Genomic DNA, 23,073 nt, shown 5'->3' on the forward strand with positions numbered 1-23,073 from the left:
ACAAGACATAGGTATACAAAAACGTAGGGAAAAAGTAGAAAATGCTGAATAAAATGCATGATTTGTTTATTTTTGTTCTCCTGGTTAATTTGGTCTTTTTCTTTTTTACAAACCGTTCACCCATTGAAAAGATGTGGTCCCTGGAAAGTTATATGTAAATTAGCTCTGATTCTCCATGTAGGTGGGAACATTATGTTTATCTATGAAAAAATAAAAGTGGTGGCGGCCATGGTAGTGGTGGTGGTGGCGATGGAGGAAGCCGTGGTGGTGGTTGTGGTGGCGGCAGCGGTGATGTTGATGGTGGTGGTCGCGGTGGTGGTGGAGGAAGCTGTGGTGGTGGCGGTGGTGGTAGTGGTCCCGGTGGTGGTGGAGGAAGCCGCGGTGGTGGAGGAAGCCATGGTGGTGGTGGTGGAGGAGGCCGTGGCGGTGGTGGTGGAGGAGGTCGTGGTGGTGGCCAGGGTCACGGGGGTAGGTGCAGGCCAGGATCGCCTGGGGAGGGGGGGGCGGTTGGCCAGGGGGTGAACGAGGGGGAGGGCAAAGAAGGGAGGCCTTGGTCCCTTTGGAGGGGCCCGCCGGGTTCATGCATGGAGGGAGAAGGGAGCCATGTGTCGCGGTGACCACAGGGCAATGGGGGGGGGGAGGGCTGGGGCTGCGCTGCAGGTGTGTCACGCACCAGGGGAAGGGGGCCGCGGACGAAGTCGTGGGTATTGCTAATATATATATATATATATATATATATATATATATATATATATATATATATATATATATACAGTCATATGAAAAAGTTTGGGCACCCCTATTAATCTTAATCATTTTTAGTTCTAAATATTTTGGTATTTGCAACAGCCATTTCAGTTTGATATATCTAATAACTGATGGACACAGTAATATTTCAGGATTGAAATGAGGTTTATTGTACTAACAGAAAATGCGCAATATGCATTAAACCAAAATTTGACCGGTGCAAAAGTATGGGCACCTCAACAGAAAAGTGACATTAATATTTAGTAGATCCTCCTTTTGCAAAGATAACAGCCTCTAGTCGCTTCCTGTAGCTTTTAATCAGTTCCTGGATCCTGGATAAAGGTATTTTGGACAAACAATTCAAGTTCAGTTAAGTTAGATGGTCGCCGAGCATGGACAGCCCGCTTCAAATCATCCCACAGATGTTCAATGATATTCAGGTCTGGGGACTGGGATGGCCATTCCAGAACATTGTAATTGTTCCTCTGCATGAATGCCTGAGGATTTGGAGCGGTGTTTTGGATCATTGTCTTGCTGAAATATCCATCCCCGGCGTAACTTCAACTTCGTCACTGATTCTTGAACATTATTCTCAAGAATCTGCTGATACTGAGTGGAATCCATGCGACCCTCAACTTTAACAAGATTCCCGATGCCGGCATTGGCCACACAGCCCCAAAGCATGATGGAACCTCCACCAAATTTTACAGTGGGTAGCATGTGTTTTTCTTGGAATGCTGTTTCTTTTTGGACGCCATGCATAACGCCTTTTTTTATAACCAAACAACTCAATTTTTGTTTCCAAAATGAAGCTGCCTTGTCCAAATGTGCTTTTTCATACCTCAGGCAACTCTATTTGTGGCGTACGTGCAGAAACGGCTTCTTTCTCATCACTCTCCCATACAGCTTCTGTTTGTGCAAAGTGCGCTGTATAGTTGACCGATGCACAGTGACACCATCTGCAGCAAGATGATGCTGCAGCTCTTTGGAGGTGGTCTGTGGATTGTCCTTGACTGTTCTCACCATTCTTCTTCTCTGCCTTTCTGATATTTTTCTTGGCCTGCCACTTCTGGGCTTAACAAGAACTGTCCCTGTGGTCTTCCATTTCCTTACTATGTTCCTCACAGTGGAAACTGACAGGTTAAATCTCTGAGACAACGTTTTGTATCCTTCCCCTGAACAACTATGTTGAACAATCTTTGTTTTCAGATCATTTGAGAGCGGGCTGTCCATGTTCGGCGACCATCAAACTTAACTGAACTTGAATTGTTTTGTAGAAAGAAATGGTCCAAAATACCTTCATCCAGGATCCAGGAACTGATTAAAAGCTACAGGAAGCGACTAGAGGCTGTTATCTTTGCAAAAGGAGGATCTACTAAATATTAATGTCACTTTTCTGTTGAGGTGCCCATATTTTTGCACCGGTCAAATTTTGGTTTAATGCATATTGCGCATTTTCTGTTAGTACAATAAACCTCATTTCAATCCTGAAATATTACTGTGTCCATCAGTTATTAGATATATCAAACTGAAATGGCTGTTGCAAACACCAAAATATTTAGAACTAAAAATGATTAAGATTAATAGGGGTGCCCAAACTTTTTCATAGGACTGTATATATATATATATATATATATATATATATATATATATATATATATAAAAAATTTTCTGAAAAACAGCTAGCTTTCTATGGAGATATCCCATTGAGAAACTTTATGTCCACTGCTGCAATGCCTGCTACTGACACCTATACACAATAATATGTTCTGCTAGGATATGGATCAGCTGCACATCACCAATAACTATGTAATAGTCTGGAATACATCTGCTCTTCCACCTTTGGCCAGTTTCTTGACCACCTCACTAACAGTGTGGAGGCATTTGCAGCAAACCAAACAATTGCAGTTTGTTTATATTAGAGTCGACATAAGCCATATGGCTGAATATAAAGCAAGCATTGTGTTAGACACAGCTAAGTAAGTGTTAATCGATGTCAAGTTTATTTTATATAGCAAATATTAACTCTGATAGTTTGAGATGTTCCAAATTGTAATATTTCTAATAGTCACGCCATAGCCAATAAACTGCCTCTGATGATCCATCTTTGCCTGAAAAAGACTGCAAAGCATCAAGATACCAAGCGAGTCAAGCATTTTTTTTTCCCTATATCTGACTTGTAGACAAGAAAGTGGGATGACTGCATGCTGGGAGTAAAAGGGTGATGTAAGGAGACAGAGGGAGAGAAAATATAATGGATTTAGTGTCTCACCACAGCTGACCTTAAAAGTCTTTGAAGGCTAACAAGCCTGAAAGACACTTCAGGAAAGAAAAGCTCTTCTCGCAGACTAAGAAAAGTTACCTGGTCAAAAACCTATTAATCATCCCAACAACACTTGTGTTAAATATTCTACAAAGAGGCCATGGCATGAAATTCTGTGTTCTGAATTAGACATTCTACATCTTACTAGTAAAGCCACATGCCATGCTTCCGCATATGTTTCTAGCAAATTACTAAGAGCCTTGGATAAGCAGCATGTGTTCATATAGGAGAAATCCATAAGCTTTGTTTACCCAGTGCTGACATAAACAAGGCTTGAAAGCAATGGAGAGTGGTCACATGAAAAATGTTATCTTATTAAACGAAAACAGGGACCACGTGTTGCTTGGGTCTGAAAACTATTATAAATGTCTTTCTGATATGAATCGCACAGTTAATGGGGAATAATAGCCACATCTTTAACATCTTTCATCAGATGCCAGTGAGAAGAGATATGGTAACTCAATAGTTATGTGTTCCCTGTGATAAGCCTTTGCTTTGATCACCTTACATACACCCCTGGTCCCTCCACGGCTATAGTCAAGGAGAACTTTTCGCGGACGTTACTCAACAACTCAACATACATTCTCATAAGCAAACAAACGCTATGTTTCCAGTCAACTGCAATAGATATAAATGTCATATAGGATAACATAAATATAAATGTCATATAATCTAGTCTAGTAGCTAAATGTTTATCACAGGAATTAATAAGGTAAGGTCAGGATGGAAAATACTATTTTTGTTTTGAATGCCTAGCGATAGAATAGGCCGATTAGTTTACTACCAAAACATGGCATAGACTTAGTTTCCTTTACTTGTGTAATATATAAGTTACAGTAAGCAGAATTATTAACATTTATATAACTATGTAATTCAAAGGATGTCTGTCACCAGAACCTAGCATATCAACCCAGTATATCAGATATATGATGTCACAGTAATGGTGGGCTGTGATACATGGTCACACTCCTGCTGTCAGGACTGGAGATAGCACCGAGACAGTTTAGCCCTGTTTGTTTCAATTGTCAATAGCACTAAGGGCTTACACTGACAGTTAAATATGGGGATACCGTCACTCCCTAGGGAGAGATCACGTTGTAGGTGTGTTGCCAAGTCAGTATCCCAACTGTGGACAGCACCGTTTCGATCTGATTAGATCTCATCAACACAACCTAGGGAGAACTGACTTGGCAGAGGTGAGAACTCTAGAAGTCTCTCACCTCTGCCAAGTCAGTTCTCCCTAGACTGTGCTGATTAGATCCAATCAGATCGAAACGGCACTGTCCACAGCTGGGATGCTGACTTGGCAAAATCCCGCATCATTGCAGCAAAGGCTTGTTGGAAAGTTGGGCATGATGTTCAAGGGAGCTTCCCATAGAGGGCAGCATACAGAGGCATGGTTTTCCTATTTACATCTTGGGAAACACATTTGCATATTCTTCCCATGACAATTAAATAGTAATTTAGACTATTATCCAAGCCGTTGACTCATATAAACAATCAATCACATCTATTTCCCTAGTACAATTAAATAAAAAGTAAAATTAAAGCAATGAAATGCAATAAATCACCGTCCCAAAAAATAAAAAAAATTCAAACCTCATAACAACCAAACATATTGTGTACCAATTGTGCATATATCAATGAGCTAGTTAGTCTATTGTGAACTGTATTGGGTGATGTCTACTGTACTGAACACTGTCTATCATACAGCTTGTGCTGATGCATTGTGTACTAACTATGGTAGAATTGGAAACATACCAAAATTCATACAACAAAGAAATTAAAGAAAAATTAGAGAAATGGAGAAATGGTAATGTATCACTTGTTCTATAAGAATATAGTTAGAACTTAATATTGCACTATAAGACATAACACTGTGGTACAAGCTACTACTAATAGTCATAAGAATAATACTAATTTCTAGATAACATAATAAATATGTATGTAACAGCAATATGTCAGAGAGTCTGTGTGGTACTGTCTCTAACAAGTCTTTGGCATGACACATTTGGCACAATGTGGTTTTAAGTATTTAGAGATATTTGATTTCATAGATACCTGCATATAAATGCGCACATAGTAGATAACATCTTGGAAATGTATAGTCCCAGACAAGTGTATAATGTCAATTTAGCACACTATCTGTGTTGACATAGCACTGACATAAATTAAGTATGAAGTGTTGAGGTGGATTCGTGAATGAAATATGAGCAACAGCCCCAAAGAGCAATACCTCTGGTGATAACATATCATCATATGACTTACAACTTGTCATCACTACGTACAGTATACATATGGTACACAACAGTATACACCCAAAGGATTGAAAACATTATGTATAAGGTTTCTTATCACAGCTTGAAATCTTCATGAAAGCAAATGAATAACATATATATTTTGTTTTTTAAAAAGTCATAAAGTGTTACAATGGGATTTATTCACCTATGTGAAACCTGAAGGATCTGACTTCACAGTTTGGTCTGTAACATATTACCCATGCTGTGATATTTACTATACAGTATGTTGCACGCTGAACTTCTTCTCTGTTGTTTTATACGCGAAAAAAAACACATGTAGGCAACGCTCACATAAATAAATCATACAGACATCAGATGAAGATGCAGAATTGAAAACAAGAGTTTTTCTCTTTAGAAGAATACCTTTTACTCTTTACCATGTGTATAGCATGCTACAATATATTTCCCAAATATTCATGTACTAATATGATTTTACAGAGATTGCATTGGGGTGGTGCTAAATATTTCTTGTATATTACATGATGTGAGCTCATTCTATGTTCCTTAAAGGGGTTTTCAAGATATACAGTAACAAAATTCAGCTAACAGTATGAAAGTGAATCATAGAAAAATAATACTCGGCTGTTCAATCTCTTGCCACTCCAATACTGCCACTCTGGTGCCCATGCTGGTTTTTATATGCGCCCCTCCATACTTCCATGTGGCTTCAGTAGTCAATCATTGACCTCAGAGGTTTATTCTATACATGCTATCTGGCCTATGTCATCATCTACATGGTGATGGACCCCAGGAGGGGTGTTCTTTGTTAACTTTTTAAAATCCCAGGCAACTCCTGTGATTGTGAGGAATCTGAAATGATCACTCTTTCCAGCCTTCACACTATATTTTGAAAGGGCCTGAACAGCCACAGAGATTGTTTTTGTGATTTTCTTTGGCATGCCATCATTAAGAATCCAGAGATTTTTACAAACCCAATTAAGATGTAAGGAACTATGCCACATATGACTATACCCATAGAAATGTTCTAAAACACAGAACTGGATAATAAGAGCCTATTTACTGTGCAAACAATGGCCTAGCTCCCAGGATAGCAGACATAGCAGCTGCTATGGGCCCAACAACTAAGTGGCTCCAGTTCTACTGAGACCACGGCTATAATTTGTGATAACTTAGAGGGAGACAACGCAAACTGAATGTATGTCCATCATGTTACTAGGATGCCCTAATACCTGCGTGTTTCATATGGTGTGATATTGCAATGTACATAGTGATCTTTTTGTGTGTGCTATGATGTCAGAGGGCATAGTGGTGACATTCAGATTACGAAGAGAAGATTTTCTAACACTTTGCATTTTGATAGAGTTTTACTGCTGCTTGAAAAACCCGGATAGCACACTAAACTTGTACACAGTCATCTGCAAGGGACCTAACCCCCAACATGTTGGGAATTGTAATTCTGGATCCAGTGATGGACAAAAAAGTCTGTTAGGCCTCATCCACATGGCCATACTTTACAGGCGAAATATAGACGCATTGATTTTAATGTAATTATTCACATGCCCATTTTTATTTACCTTGCCATGAATGTATCATGATAAAAACAGAGACATACTTCATTTGGGTCCATTTTACAGCTAACCCGTGAGACTAATAAAGTCTATAGGTACATGAAAGAAACTGACGGCATGTACTGAAGACGTCATCTATGTTCTATACCTGTTTCACAGATCAAACTCAGTTCAAAGCATTGCATTTTTTTTTTTCTAAAAATGGTTTATCCATTTATCACTGGTGTCACTACCTGACCGTAAAGTCAATACCTTTGTGTGCTGTCAATGGGGAAAAAAAAACAAAACAACAGTCCAGAAGTGTGAATAAGACCTAAAGCTATATTCCCAGCTACACAGGACTATATCAGTGGTCAGATTTGATGGCAACAGTATCAATGTATGTAGCAATAAAACAATGCAAGTCTGTGGAACTATTATCACCACCTTATAATATGATGAGACCTGAGGTTTCAGATAGATGCTACATGTAGATCTTCTTGGAAGTATGTACTTTCAGACATGCCTGGTTTCATCTACACAATTTATCAAAGCATTGACATTAAAAGAGTCTCCAGCCTGTTAACATTTGTATCTCTTTAACTCATTTCTATATATTTGCATTCATATAACTGATTTACAAAGAGTTTCTTGAAGAGTTGAATCCAATTACCATTTTTGCAGAGCAGAAAATCCCTAGATATAATCAAAGCTGATGAATGACATGCATCCATACGTACATATACACACATACAGTTTTCATTATTTGCTATCTAAACTAAGGACAGGGACAAAAGTGACTTCATAATACAGGCTGATTATACAGGATATCAGCACATAAACAGCACGCTTTCCTAAAATACACAGTCAATTACAAAATCCATACGTTTACATTTCTTTCTTTCTACTGACCATCTCTCAAATCTGCGACTGCAGAGAACATCAGGAAATAATCACTCAAGTCCTCACCTCTATGTTAACCACATCTGTGTACACGACATCGTATCGAACACTGAATGAGCCTAGACGATATTCACGAGAGACTTGCCTGTTTGTGAAACTTCACATTAATACATTGATGATTAATGGAAATACACAAGTTTGTCCTGAATAAGCCGAGACACCCTTCAATGTAAACTATACTGGAAAGTCAAATTCCTTATAAAAACTTAGCTGCCAAAAAGAGGCATATGTCATATCCTAACAAAGAAAACCTAGACTGCCATTAATCTTGTGTCTAGTTACTTCATACATGATAACAATGCTACTCTATGATTTCAAGTGCTAGAGCCAGGCACTCCAACACCGCTCCGCAGCCTTAGGCGAGAAATGTACTACTATGTCATGTGGCAATAAACTGAAGATATAGTAATAAATCCCTCGCACTACTGGGTGATGACAGAACTGGTCCTTAATCGTCTCATTTGTCAAGATGCGTTAAAGAAACCCGTCTCATTCCAAGTAGCAAGTTTCTTAAACTTTAATCTTCAATTCAGACCATTCCTTTAATAACTGCAATATTAGCCATGACAAATAAATGTAAAGGGGTTTATGAAAAATGAGGTTTTCTTTCCCAGAAACATCTCCACTCTCCTCCATGGGCTGTGGCCATGTATTACTCAATTCCATTCAAGTGAATATGAGACATGATCCAGTGATATGATTTATGGTGGATAAAGTGACACTTTTTTCTATTCTCACACATCTCCTTTAAACTAAACAGTATAGGGGTAATATGGACTAATAAATCTATGCTACAAGAAATGATCACAGCGTAATATAAAATGTCCTGCACCAGGTTCTGGAGCCCGAAAGGACCTGAAAAGGTCCCTCTGTTCTATATGAGAAGACTATTAATCAAATGACATATTATATTTGGTACTGTAGCCCAGTCAGAGATTTGACATTGAGGTCTTGAAGCTTCTAGTTACACTTTGATGGCATTGTCTTAGACCATGTGCGTTACATTAATGTTGGCTGAACACGCTAACTTCAATGGGACTAGTTGATCATCTAATCGGGTTGGATCATGTGGCCTCAACATGCATGACCCATTTATAACACTTGCATGCCTGGTCAAGTTTGTATGTGTATGGGGTGAATATAATTCCCTGCAGTTGTCATGGCATCTACTGGCAAATACTCATTGCTACTCATAGATATCTAGAATTTACATATGGATTGTAGAATAGACACTGGAGAGTAGTTTGGTTAGCAATAGCCTGCAGGGAATGTGTAAAAAAAAATAAAAATCAAAGTTTTCCTATGGCTGTTGTAGATGTGACTTTGATCTTTAGTTATAAGTGTTCCTTATTAGAAATGTCATGTTATACTAATTCTGGTTTCAGAGGCATAGCTATAGGGAATGCAGTACTAGGAGTCAATACTGGGCCCTGGACTCTGAGGAGACTCAAGACATCGCTCTGCTACATATAATATTCCACTATTCTAAATGGCACAATGTACGAAGGGGCCTCAATTCTAAATCTGTGATGGAGCTTCAAGTTTTGCCTCTGTCTCTTGTATTCAGGACATCTAAACTGACATCTGACATCTAAACTGACTATCTAAATAGTGACACTCATAATAATGAGTGCACCGAATAGACGTGTGAATAGACAGTGTATTAAACTGTTACGAAGCCAAATTTACCCAAACCACATTCACAGCAATGTATTAATATGTGCAGAAAGTATTAATAATAATAAAAAAAAATCCATACTGATAATTCTGTGAAAATAGCAATGAAGGAAATAATAAATTGCAGCATCAAAAATTCACAAAATAAGTCTTTTGGCTTTATGTATGAAAAGATTTGGTGTCTACTTATCCTCTGTGGTTTATGTAAACCAAATGCTACCTGGAGCTTCAACATTTCAATAATACATGAGAATATAAATAAATAAGATATAATCCTTTAATAGCCCCACCATGGGGTAATTCAGTAAACGTATCATGTCCCACTAAGAATATAACAGAGACTGTTAAAGATCGTATCCACGAAAGCCAAAGCACTCCATATCTCCATATGTAATAAAAGTTCCCCAGAAGACCACCCTTTGGTGGCTAATCTTTATAGCATTAACATATTCCATAGACTTTTATAATTCATGGGAGGAGCAATCTAAACAACTGAAACAATGACAGTGAAAGCCATAATGGCAAGAACATACAATCTTTAAAGAAATAGGGGTGACACAAAAGCTAAAAGGACCATGAGTAGGGACATAAATAAAAGGGGCAGCTATGCTGGGGAACAAAATTTAGAGGGTGGTTATCCATAATTATAGGGATACAACCTGGAGACCAGGAATGAAGGAGTCATCTTGATCTAGGAGTTGGAGGGGTCAAAGACTGAGACAGAGAGGGGCCACCTATTGTTATGTGTGTGGGCTTTGGTGTCCCGTGTACAGTACCATGGCTATTCTATTAGTTTCTGGACACATTTGAGTTGTTTCTTCTAAGAGGTTTAATCGTATTTCTAATTGAATAAAATTGTTTGTAGCTCAATTTCCCACAAGAAAATCCATCTCTAAAACAAATTACTTCAATTAGAAGACATCCTCAACCAGTTTGCTGCTAATGTGCTTTTGCTTATAAAGCTAGTTTTCCTCCTATTACTTAGAAGAATCCAATTATCATAAAGTATTTCCCACAGAGACATCACATTATAAATGCAATTGTTTATTAAAGCCGCCTCTAATAAATGGAAACCAATATTTCTAAATTAAACAAATAAAACATTGTCTGAGAAAAAGTCATTCCTAGTATTTACTTATCTAGAACTGCAACGGTTGGCAGTAGACTTTTACCGAGATTGCATATTACAAAAAGGTGGAAAAACACTAATAATTATAGAACCGCTTTACTAATCTCTGACATCTATTTTGGGAATAGGCTTTGCCAAATTCATTCAGGCCGATGGATAATTCAAGTTGTTCTGAAGAGATAGACCAATTGAAAAAAATGTTTTCACCCTGCAAGTGTTCACATGATGGACGCGATGCTAGATCTAGTATTAAGACCCTGCCGTAACATGAGGCACACAAAAGTGCTGATAGTATATTTTCAGATAATAGAGATGAAAGGCTTGTGGGGAATAAGTGAGGGTGAGAATAAGCAGGAAACCATGTGTAGTCCACAAAAGCTGACAACTCTCATGAATGATCTCTGTAATTTGGCTCCGTGGTGATCGTAATACTTTATGATAATACAATTGTACACTGACTGTATTGGGGAGGGCCCCTAATACATAGATATTTGTGTCTATGTGTATATTGATTCAAAAATAATCTTTACTAAAGTAAGTAAAGACTTAATATTTTTGCAACATCTCTGCCTGTTCGGGTCTCTGCGCCACCCTCCGCTCGCATGCTGCAGCGCAGGAGGCGTGCTCAGTTTGATTCTTTGCTTAGTGTTTTTCACAGTGTGAACACTGCTCTATCTCAGTAATTGGATTTCCACCACACCCATCTCCATCATCTTGTTTGCCTCTGTTCATGAAATGGTTAATTCTATTCTGGCCTGTGTGATTGACAGCCTGTCTACCAATCAAGCCTAGGATGGGTCTTTGGCTTCCTATATACAAACCAATAGCCCACATAGCCATGCTGGCTATTGAGACTCTGTCCTTAGACGTTGTCCCTGCTAGCTCCTTTTCTGCTATTTTATTGCTAACTTCTGACCTCTGGCTTACCCTATTGACTATTCTATTGGATTTTGATTCTGTACCGTGTTGCTCGACTGTTACTGGACCCTTGGCTAGCTGACCTTCCTTTGTTGTTGTTTTTCTTATCTTCGTTCTGTGTTGTCACTTATATAGGAAGGACCCATCAACAAGTTGTCACCTATTACATAGGATAGGACCGGCAAGCAGGAAGCGGTGGGTTTCAGCTTAGGGCTCACTGTCTCTTGTGCCCCTCCCCCCAGGGTTCATCAGCAGCTACTGGGAATTGCTTCCAGTTTGCATGTCAAGATTACGAAGATTATGTACATTTTCAAAAAAGTTGAAAAAAGTTTTTATATTCATTAAATATTAGTTCTTTCAGAAATACTGAGGAATAATGTTATATATTAAAAGGAATCTGTATTCTGGAAGTATTGAATGTTTCAAGATACCGGTGATGCTGTGGTCTATTGTCAGTTAAGAAAAGTGTGGACACTTTTATAGGTAAAGTTACTAGGGCTGGGGAAATAGGAATGTATCCAGAAGCACATGAAAGGAAGCAGCAGATGCCTAGCAGACATTACATGACCCTTATTAATCAAGTTCAGAAACACAGAACCAGGCAGAACAAATTGTCCAGTTGTATAGTCTCAGTAGTAAATATGCTCATTCTATAAATTAGGTCACCTAATAAATAAAGCATAAAAAATAATTATTTTGCCCCTTATGAATATTTATTGTATGTCCTAGACAGAACAGATGCTCGTACCTGTATGGCTTCTTATGTGAACTCTCAGTGTCCCATTGCTTGCAAACTTCTGACCACAATACGGGCAGATTTTCTCCTTTTCCCCTGTGTGAGTCTATGAGACAATAATATAATTGAAAAACACAATTTTTAAAAATCCTGAGCGTGACATCCTTGCTAATATTATAAATGTCCTTACTACTACTACTACTACTACTACTAATAATAATAATATAATATAATAATATATAATAATAAATAATTAATTAATTATTAAATGTGAAAGTTTGGATGTTTGTTCCTCAATCACTCTGAAATGGCCAAACGGATTAGAGTGAGATTTGCCACATACCTAGAATGGTGCCCGGAAGGAAACATAGGCGCCTTAAGATCCCCGTAGGTTGCCGTTTTACGCCACCGCAAGCCCCAAAATCCCAGTCAGCAGAGGCTGAAGGACCTGAGATGATGTAATCTCAGTCATTTGAGTTGCTCACCGATTGGACTCAAGCCGACCACAGAGCCTTTCCGCTGTTCTCTGATTTGAGTGTCCGAGATAGGGGGCGGAGCTATAGCATCTCAAAACAGCCGCCGGGCGACAGGAATACAATGGCGGTGAATATGCGAAGTTGGGGTTGCAGGGGTGGGGGTTGGTGGTGGTGGTTGTGGCGGTGGAGGCCATGGTGGTGGTGGTGGTGGTGGAAGAGGCCGTGTTGGTAGTGGTGGCGGTTGTGGCGGTGGAGGAGGCCATGGTAGTGGTGATGGTGGCGGTGGTGGTGGTGGAGGAGGCCCTGGTGGTGGTGGTCGTGGTGGTGGTTATGGCGGGGGTGGTGGAGGAGGCCGTGGTGGTGGTAGTGGCGGTGGTGGTAGTGGTGGCGGCGGTGATGGTGGTGGAGGAGGCCATGGTGGTGGTGGAGGAGGCCGTAGTAGTGGTGATGGTGGTGGTAGTATTACGTGGTGCTCAATTGCATAAAATGGGTAAATTTCTCGTTTTGTTTTTAGTTATTTTTGTTATTATTATTAACATATATCCTCAATCGAATACATTGGACAACGGAGCCTAATATCTGGTAAACTAATGTACTTCAAAGTAATATCTCATTTTTTAAGTATGAAATCTCTATAACATGAGAATTATAAGCAACAAATAATTTACCCATTTTATGCAATTGAGAACCACGTAATACTGTATTTCGCGGGCGACACCCACTCTCTCTCTCTAGCAATATCAGTCAGGGGATTCAAAAGAAAGACCCTGGGCCTTATCTCTGCTGAGTCTGTGAACCCTCCAACCTAAGTTGATCAATTTGGCATTATTTTAGCCACCCACAGGCTGTGTCGTGAATTGCAGCCGGTCAAGGATTTTGCTAGCATGTCGCTATATTGTATTAAATTCATTTCATGAGAAACTGGAGTCATTGGCCAATTTCAGGCTAACAGTGGACACATCTGTATATGTACACATTACAACGATATACAACAGGGGTAGGGAACGTACGGCTCTCCAGCTGTTGCAAAACTACAACTCCCAGCATGCATACTGGCTCTGCTGTTCTGGGAACTCCCATGGAAGTGAATGGAGCATGCTGGGAGTTGTAGTTTCACAGCAGCTGGAGAGCCAAAGGTTCCCTACCCCTGATATACAAGGATCGCAGACTTCGCTTATTTCTCCTGTGAAGAAAATAATTCACTTTTATTTTATAAGAAAACATTTTCATTTTTTTTTCTCATGTTTTTGTGTTTTATACTATACAAAGTCCCTTGTTAGATAATAATACAGGGAAATGTAAATCAACATGATCTTAACTTAACCAACATAAACTTATAGTTTATATTACTATGAAAAATGTTGTGGTCTTTTTAGCATTTATGAAACTATACCTCCTTAATGGTAACAAATGTTTACAACGTGTAACATGTGGGCAACAGCTGAGAGAAAACTTGTGTAAGATACTTTCTTCAAATTGAGACTGCAGTATATTGTCTAAGCTGATTTCCTTTAATGTTAAAGCAACCAAGGAAAGAAACCTAAAATATGTGAAATTTATTGACCATTAGATAACAGGAGAGATTGACCATCCTCCCCTTCATATTGTCAACCTGTGAGTTTGCACCCTAATTCCTAATGCCTGTTCAACAAGGAATAGTTACATAGTTACATAGTAGATGAGGTTGGATAAAGACATTAGTTCATCAAGTCCAACCTATAACCCTTCAATCCCTACAGTGTTGATCCAGGGGAAGGCAAAAAAATCCATGAGGCTCATGCCAACTTGTTCTTTACTTTAAAGGATTGTCCTTCCATTGAATTTCATATTTACATAAAGATCTTAAAGAAAATAACAATGTTTTCCATTGGCTACGGCTAAAAAAAATGCAGCAAAATCTGCAGAAAAAAAAATGCTTTTCCGCAACGTGGGTCTTTAGCCTTAATAAAGTTTATCTTAGCACTGCATATGTTCCCACTTTGTAATATCATATTTATGGCCACAGAAGAGGTATTATTTATCATAGCTAATTTTCAAGGTACTACTATTAAAATAATTCTTCTACAATATGTTGTTAAAATGTATTCATTACACCCACCATATATCTATTTTATATCTTTTACATACTTTGTAGTGACTATTTTGCATTGTTTTATTGTATGACGTATTCAACCAAATGAAAGTAAAACTGGAAAGTCATAAAATATGAAATATGAAAGTAGTAGTAGTAAAAAGCATATGGTCTTACATTGGACACTTTGCTTTATTGACACACTAGCAATACCCACGACTTCGTCCGCGTCCCCCTTCCCCTGGTGCGCGACACACCTGCAGCGCAGCCCCAGCCTTCCTCCCCACATTGACTTGTGGCCACCGCGACACCGGGCTTCCTTCTCCCTCCACGCATGGCCCCACCATTACCACGGCCTCCTCCACCACCACCACTGCCTCCTCCACCACCACCACCTCCTTCACCACCACCGCCATGGCCTCCTCCACCACCACAACCATGACCACCACTACCACCACCGCCACTACCACCACCGCCACCACCATGGCCTCCTCCACCACCACTACCGCCACCACCACCACGGCCTCCTCCACCACTACCACCGCTGCCACCACCGCCACCACCACGCCCTCCTCCACCACTACCATGGCCTCCACCACCACCGCCACAACCAACACCACCACCACCAACCCCCACCCCGGGAACCCCGACTTCGCATAATCACCGCCATTGTATTCCCGGCGGCTGGATTGAGACGTTATAGCTCCACTCCCTGTCTCGGCCGCTCAAATCAGAGAACAGCGGAAAGGATCTGCGGCTTGAGTCTGTACAATCGAAGAGCAGCACGAAGGACTGAGATGACATCATCTCATGTCCTTCAGCCTCCGCCGAACGGGATTTTGGGGCTTGCGACGGCAACCTATGGGGATCTTAAGGCGCCTATGTTTCCTTCCGGTAACATAGGCGTTCTAGGTATGTGGCAAATCTCACTCCAATCTGTTTGGCCGTTTCAGAGTGATTGAGGAACAAACATCCGAACTTTCACATAATAATAATATAATAAATAATAATAATAATAATACTACATACATTTATAATATTAGTATATATCTATCTATATATATATATATATATATATATATATATATATATATATAGTAATAATAATAATAATATTAGTAAACAAATAAATAAATTTGTAATAATAATATATAAGTAAGTATATTAGTAAGGAAAGGATAAGGATTCCAGAAAATAAAAGGCCGATGTTTAAAGCAGAGAAAATGACACTGTGGGATCACGTGTTATATGCTACAACACTTCATCACAATCATAATATGGGGATTGTCAGCTTTTTGCCCTAGTTCATGCTCCTTTTTTTCAATTTCCTCAGCTACAGTGTATACTATGCCTTTTTAGTTAATAGGCAATCTTATAGCACTTGGATATACCACTTGGTGTGCGCCTTCTTGTAACACTGTACAGCCATACAGTAAATTGTCAATGATTTAACAGCATATAGTTCCATTGTCTTGTACATCACATATACGCATACTATTTATTTGGTGTACTTACTTTTTTATGGCTCTTCAGTACTGATGGAGTCACAAAAGCTTTGTCACAAAGGTCACATTTATACTTCTTATGGCCGTCATGTACAACTTGTATATGGACATTTAATGTGTCTTTCCTTTTAAATGTAGCGTCACAGTGATCACACTTAAAAGTACGTTCACCTTGGACACAGAACAAAGAAATATAACATTAACTTCATAGCACTGAGAAAAATTTTTTTGTATTATTACATGGCTACATGGCACAAGAAAATATAAAAGGTAACGGATAAAAGGGGATAAAGACAATAAAGCCTGTACAGTGCACTTGTTAGCATGTAGTATATTTTACATTTTGCTGTTGACTGACCTGAGATTTCCAGTGATACACATGTGATAGGTGTCACCAGACTTTCTGGATAGCTGAATAACTGATAGCTATTTTTTCTGATTCCCCATAATTATGTATGATGAACTTCATAAAGAATGCATGTTAGGTCAATGGGACTGGAGGATAGGAGGCTGCTAGGCACTTTTGACAGTGGTCCCCGTAAAAGGATCTGGTATGTTAAAATCAATCATGCCAATTCCCTTTTTCTTCAATGTCCGCTCTCAGTAGATAGTTGGGTTTCTCAATGCCAACGGATAGGCAACCAATCCCTCCCAATTATCCTACTCTTGCTACTTCCCATCTACTGCGTTGTACTTTCAATATGACCAGTACTACTGTATTATCTGTCCATTTATCCATTCACGTTATCCTTCTGTCACATGATCACATGACATTCTTCTTCCTCTTGCTGCTCAGACTTTTTGATGTCTCTAAATTGTAAATTATCACAAAAACCTCTAGCAAATATCTCGATAACATGTCAGCAGAATGATAGCGCTTGGTATTCTTTAGCTTTGTGATCTAGCTAATAACTGATCTGTTTTGAAACAAAATGGGATAATTGCAATAATTTAACAGATCTATAGACTAGAAGAACTTGGGAAAGTAACCACATGTACCTTAATGGAGGACAGATGGATGATAGTGTCCAATTGGAAAAACATGTCTGTTCTCTGTTTGTGATGTGTCCTATAGTGGATTTGTTTTGTGTTGGAGATAGAAGACATCTTTGTTTCCTTCATCATCAGTGGAGCCAACATAATAAATGTGTGGTTTGCCTAGACTATATAGGACGTTTATAGGTCTATTCATCAAGACTTCTTCTTGATCTCACCAGGATATAAATAAGATGTCTTCCTGTGCTATTATTAGGAATCTATTGAATACTATAATATTTTACATGCTTTCTTCTTTCGGAGGCAACTCAACAAACAAATGCATTGCTCAATATGGACTGTGACTAAGATATAATATCTTTAATATTTATTATAATAAAAAATAGAGTTTGTCTGCAAGCTATCAGGACTACAAAGAAATCATTCAAAGGAAAACTGCTGAAATATTACCATCATACATTGTATAAGGTTTTCCTGTATATGCAGTGTACTAAAGAAACTGCCAAATTCTTTGAGAAATGGCATACTCAACCCAAGTTATTGATAAAATATTCAGTATGTCATATAACATTACTCTCTTTAAAACTCTCCTTCAGTTCTAAACTGAAACTTTCATTCAATCTATGCCAAGATAGCCCTCTTGCCAGGGACATATCAACTATGGTTGCAGGGAGTGCAACAGTGACAGGGCCCAAAGGAGTAGGGGGGCCCATGGTCAACTGAAGAAGGCCTGATATATACAATATATTTTCTAATATATATATATATATATATATATATATATATATATATATATATATATATCAACTTGTTCTGCAGTACTTTACAAATCAAATTATTGTGATAACTGAAGATTAACCCCCTCCCGCCGATGGTATATTTTGATTTTCGTTTTTGACTCCCCTCCTTCTAAACCCCATAACTTTTTTTATTTCTCCGCTCCCAGAGCCATATGAGGTCTTAATCTTTGCGGAACAAATTGTTCTTCTTGACGCCACCATTAATTATTCTGTATAATCTACTGGGAAGCTGGAAAAAAATTCAGAATGGGGTGGATTTGAAGAAAAAATGCATTTCTGCGACTTTCTTATGGGCTTCGGTTTTACGGCATTCACTGTGCAGCCAAATTGACACGTCACCTGTATTCTATGTTTCGGTATGATTCCGGGGATACCAAATGTATATGATTTAATTTACATTTTAACCCCTTAAAAAAAATCCAAAACTGTGTTAAACATTTTTTTTTCTAAAAGTCGCCATATTCTGACACCCGTAACTTTTTTATACGGGTATGTACGGGGATGCATAGGGCGTCTTTTTTTGTGGGGCCAGGTGTAGTTTTCATTTCTACCATTTTGCACAATTTGCACAATTGCATTTTGCTTTGATCACTTTTTATTCAAATTTTTATCAGAAGCAAAACAGTGAAAAAATGGCGGTTTGGCACTTTTGACTCTTTTTCCTGCTACAGCATTTACCATTCAGGAAAAATATTTATAAAACTTTGTAGAGCAGGCGATTTCGGACACAGGAATACCTAACATGTATGTCTTTCACAGTATTTAAGCGCTTTTATATGTGTTCTAGGGAAAGGGGGGTGATTTGAACTTTTAATATATATTTTTTTTAACCGGAAGGGTTAATGTCCCTGATTGGTCCGGGCACTGACCGGGGACATTACCACTGGTTGTCTGCTGTATAAAACTCCCGGGCGGCCGTCATAGTTAAACACCCGACATGCGCCGTACTACTCCGGCGGATGTTGGGTAGGGGTTAAAGAGGTCAAACCAAATGATCAAGATGACATATAAGACAATCAAGTTAGAACATTTACTATCACAGAGGGTGATAGGAGTACCAAAGAAAAAAGGCTAAACGTCAAAAATAATAAAATGTAATTTTTATTCCAATAAAAAACTAACCCAAGTAACGGGTGGTGTGAACACACAAAATAAATAAATGGATAGAAAAATCACTAGGATTGGGAGACCATACTTATAAATGCTAGTGCAGCTGACAAAATAACTATTTAATGTATTTTGCTGTACCTAATAATAGATGGTATCTAACCAAAGAATACTTGGCAAGAATACTTGCCATTGGAAAGGGTGTGTAGACAATGAATATATCCCAATTACAGCCCTGTGTTCAGTTGCTTAGAAGCCACACACCTCTCTCACTATATACTTTGTACCTAGCAAGAGTATGTATAAACCATGTGCTTTGGAATAACCCACATGGACCAAAATATCTAAAATCCCTGATCTCCTAGCCCTGTAAATACTCTACTGATAAAATATCTATCCCACAGGAGCATGGATATAAATTGAAACAGGAGATGTTAATACTCTCACAGCTAGGCAAGCATTTTAGCATCCAATATACAGCAAGATCGGCGATTTCAATATTCAATAGCTGCATGGCGCTGGTTAAACCCCAATGCTCAGATTAAACACCATCACTCCTGTACAAGACTCACTAAGAGCCACCCGTCTTGTACTACTCCTAGATAGAATAACTAATATTTCTCAATGAGTTCACTTGTATATAACAAGTTCATCAAGAGAACAATGCACAGATACACCTAACCAGATGAATTGCGGTAAAAAGCCCAGTTCCCCAGAGATTGGATGGTGAGCTCCGGTATTTAAGGCCTGTTCACACGACGGAAACCTTTTCTAGCAGCAGAGACGACGAAATTCCAGCATATACCAGGCATGTATGAATTAAAAACTTGAATCTTTATGCCATGAAGAAGGAACCATGTTCCGAAACACGTAGCTAATAGAGATGAGCGAACACTAAAATGTTCGAGGTTCGAAATTCGATTCGAACAGCCGCTCACTGTTCGAGTGTTCGAATGGGTTTCGAACCCCATTATAGTCTATGGCGAACATAAACTCGTTAAGGGGGAAACCCAAATTCGTGTCTGGAGGGTCACCAAGTCCACTATGACACCCCAGGAAATGATACCAACACCCTGGAATGACACTGGGACAGCAGGGGAAGCATGTCTGGGGGCATAAAAGTCACTTTATTTCATGGAAATCCCTGTCAGTTTGCGATTTTCGCAAGCTAACTTTTCCCCATAGAAATGCATTGGCCAGTGCTGATTGGCCAGAGTACGGAACTCGACCAATCAGCGCTGGCTCTGCTGGAGGAGGCGGAGTCTAAGATCGCTCCACACCAGTCTCCATTCAGGTCCGACCTTAGACTCCGCCTCCTCCGGCAGAGCCAGCGCTGATTGGCCGAAGGCTGGCCAATGCATTCCTATGCGAATGCAGAGACTTAGCAGTGCTGAGTCAGTTTTGCTCAACTACACATCTGATGCACACTCGGCACTGCTACATCAGATGTAGCAATCTGATGTAGCAGAGCCGAGGGTGCACTAGAACCCCTGTGCAAACTCAGTTCACGCTAATAGAATGCATTGGCCAGCGCTGATTGGCCAATGCATTCTATTAGCCCGATGAAGTAGAGCTGAATGTGTGTGCTAAGCACACGGAACTCGGAACTCGACCAATCAGTGCTGGCTCTGCTGGAGGAGGCGGAGTCTAAGATCGCTCCACACCAGTCTCCATTCAGGTCCGACCTTAGACTCCGCCTCCTCCAGCAGAGCCAGTGCTGATTGTCCGAATTCCGTACTCTGGCCAATCAGCACTGGCTAATGCATTGTATTGGCGTGATGAAGCAGTGCTGAATGTGTGTGCTTAGCACACACATTCAGCTCTACTTCATCGGGCTAATAGAATGCATTGGCCAATCAGCGCTGGCCAATGCATTCTATTAGCTTGATGAAGCAGAGTGTGCACAAGGGTTCAAGCGCACCCTCGGCTCTGATGTAGCAGAGCCGAGGGTGCACAAGGGTTCAAGTGCACCCTCGGCTCTGCTACATCAGAGCCGAGGGTGCGCTTGAACCCTTGTGCACACTCTGCTTCATCAAGCTAATAGAATGCATTGGCCAGCGCTGATTGGCCAATGCATTCTATTAGCCCGATGAAGTAGAGCTGAATGTGTGTGCTAAGCACACACATTCAGCACTGCTTCATCACGCCAATACAATGCATTAGCCAGTGCTGATTGGCCAGAGTACGGAATTCGGCCAATCAGCGCTGGCTCTGCTGGAGGAGGCGGAGTCTAAGGTCGGACCTGAATGGAGACTGGTGTGGAGCGATCTTAGACTCCGCCTCCTCCAGCAGAGCCAGCGCTGATTGGTCGAGTTCCGTACTCTGGCCAATCAGCGCTGGCCAATGCATCCCTATGGGAAAAAGTTTATCTCACAAAAATCACAATTACACACCCGATAGAGCCCCAAAAAGTTATTTTTAATAACATTCCCCCCTAAATAAAGGTTATCCCTAGCTATCCCTGCCTGTACAGCTATCCCTGTCTCATAGTCACAAAGTTCACATTCTCATATGACCCGGATTTGAAATCCACTATTCGTCTAAAATGGAGGTCACCTGATTTCGGCAGCCAATGACTTTTTCCAATTTTTTTCAATGCCCCCGGTGTCGTAGTTCCTGTCCCACCTCCCCTGCGCTGTTATTGGTGCAAAAAAGGCACCAGGGAAGGTGGGAGGGGAATCGAATTTTGGCGCACTTTACCACGCGGTGTTCGATTCGATTCGAACATGGCGAACACCCTGATATCCGATCGAACATGTGTTCGATAGAACACTGTTCGCTCATCTCTAGTAGCTAACGGTGATAAGCTTTATTACTCCCCGTGGACATGATGGTTTGTTGTTTTTTACGGATTGAAGAATAAAGATTCAAGTTTTTAATTCATCCATGCCTGGTATATGCTGGAATTTCGTCATCTCTTCTGCTAGTATTCAGCACCGGTTCAAGTTCCACCTTTTTCCGTGCATCCCAGCTATGTGATTTTTTTGTCTATCTAAGGGTGAGCTGGACTAAATATATATTTTTTCTATTTCTTAGGAAACCTTTTCTACCACGTGATTTCTCTGCACAGCTAGACGCAACTGGATGCTTATGCAATGCATCAGCATCCCATCACGGCCTCCCACTCCTGATTAGGCCCGAATGAATTGGCCTAATCGGAAGTGAGTTTAGCGCCATGGACGCCACGGCTGAGTCAGCTGCGGAATTCTCGGGATGATAGAGCATGTCGCTTTTTTTTCCGGAAAGCTGAAAAAAGGGTGCGGCTCCCATTGAAGTGAATTGCAGCCTTTTTTGCAGGTTGATTTTGAGTACATAGGGATTTTGCTGAGGATTCCTGATGGAAGTTAATCATCCTTGATTTTTTCTGATCAGAAATTGACATGCTGCAGAGTTTAGAAAGACAAACTACAGGTCACTACCATACATACATTTTCCACAGAACATGAACGAGATTTATTCTTTTTTTAAAATCTTATCCATGTGCCTGCTATCGTATTTCAATGGAGACTTATCATGTAATTCTCTACATTGAATATCTGCAACATTTCCATCCAATGAATCATACTCTTGTAGAATTACTGTTAGGCATCAAATAACACAATATTATACTTCTGCAAAACCCATGGCTACATAGGTCAAAGAAAATGCATTATAGGGAAACCAGTTAACGGCTGACCCTAAATGTATCGGTTACAGCTTATTTGTGATGTGTTTCCGCTATTGTTAAAGTGACACGGCTCACGATATTCAATGTGCATTCCCTGGCTAAAGGAAATGCCAGCATTAAGGGGAATAAGGCAGGAAGGTCTGTCCATTC

General features: G+C 39.9%; 1 protein-coding gene across 1 annotated transcript in view; it reads right to left on the reverse strand.

Moving 5' to 3' along the window:
- The window catches only part of PRDM5 (PR/SET domain 5), a 135,249-nt gene that overhangs the window by 49,322 nt on the left and 62,854 nt on the right, over positions 1 to 23,073 (reverse strand). Inside the window, exons 12-13 of the mRNA XM_075287127.1 lie at positions 16,364 to 16,524; positions 12,314 to 12,407 (exon numbers count right to left, since the gene is read on the reverse strand). Of these exons, the coding sequence (XP_075143228.1) occupies positions 12,314 to 12,407; positions 16,364 to 16,524 (255 nt within the window). The remainder of the gene's footprint in view (positions 1 to 12,313; positions 12,408 to 16,363; positions 16,525 to 23,073) is intronic.

This window comes from Leptodactylus fuscus, chromosome 1 (genome assembly GCF_031893055.1).
Source record: "Leptodactylus fuscus isolate aLepFus1 chromosome 1, aLepFus1.hap2, whole genome shotgun sequence".
Taxonomy (NCBI): domain Eukaryota; kingdom Metazoa; phylum Chordata; class Amphibia; order Anura; family Leptodactylidae; genus Leptodactylus; species Leptodactylus fuscus.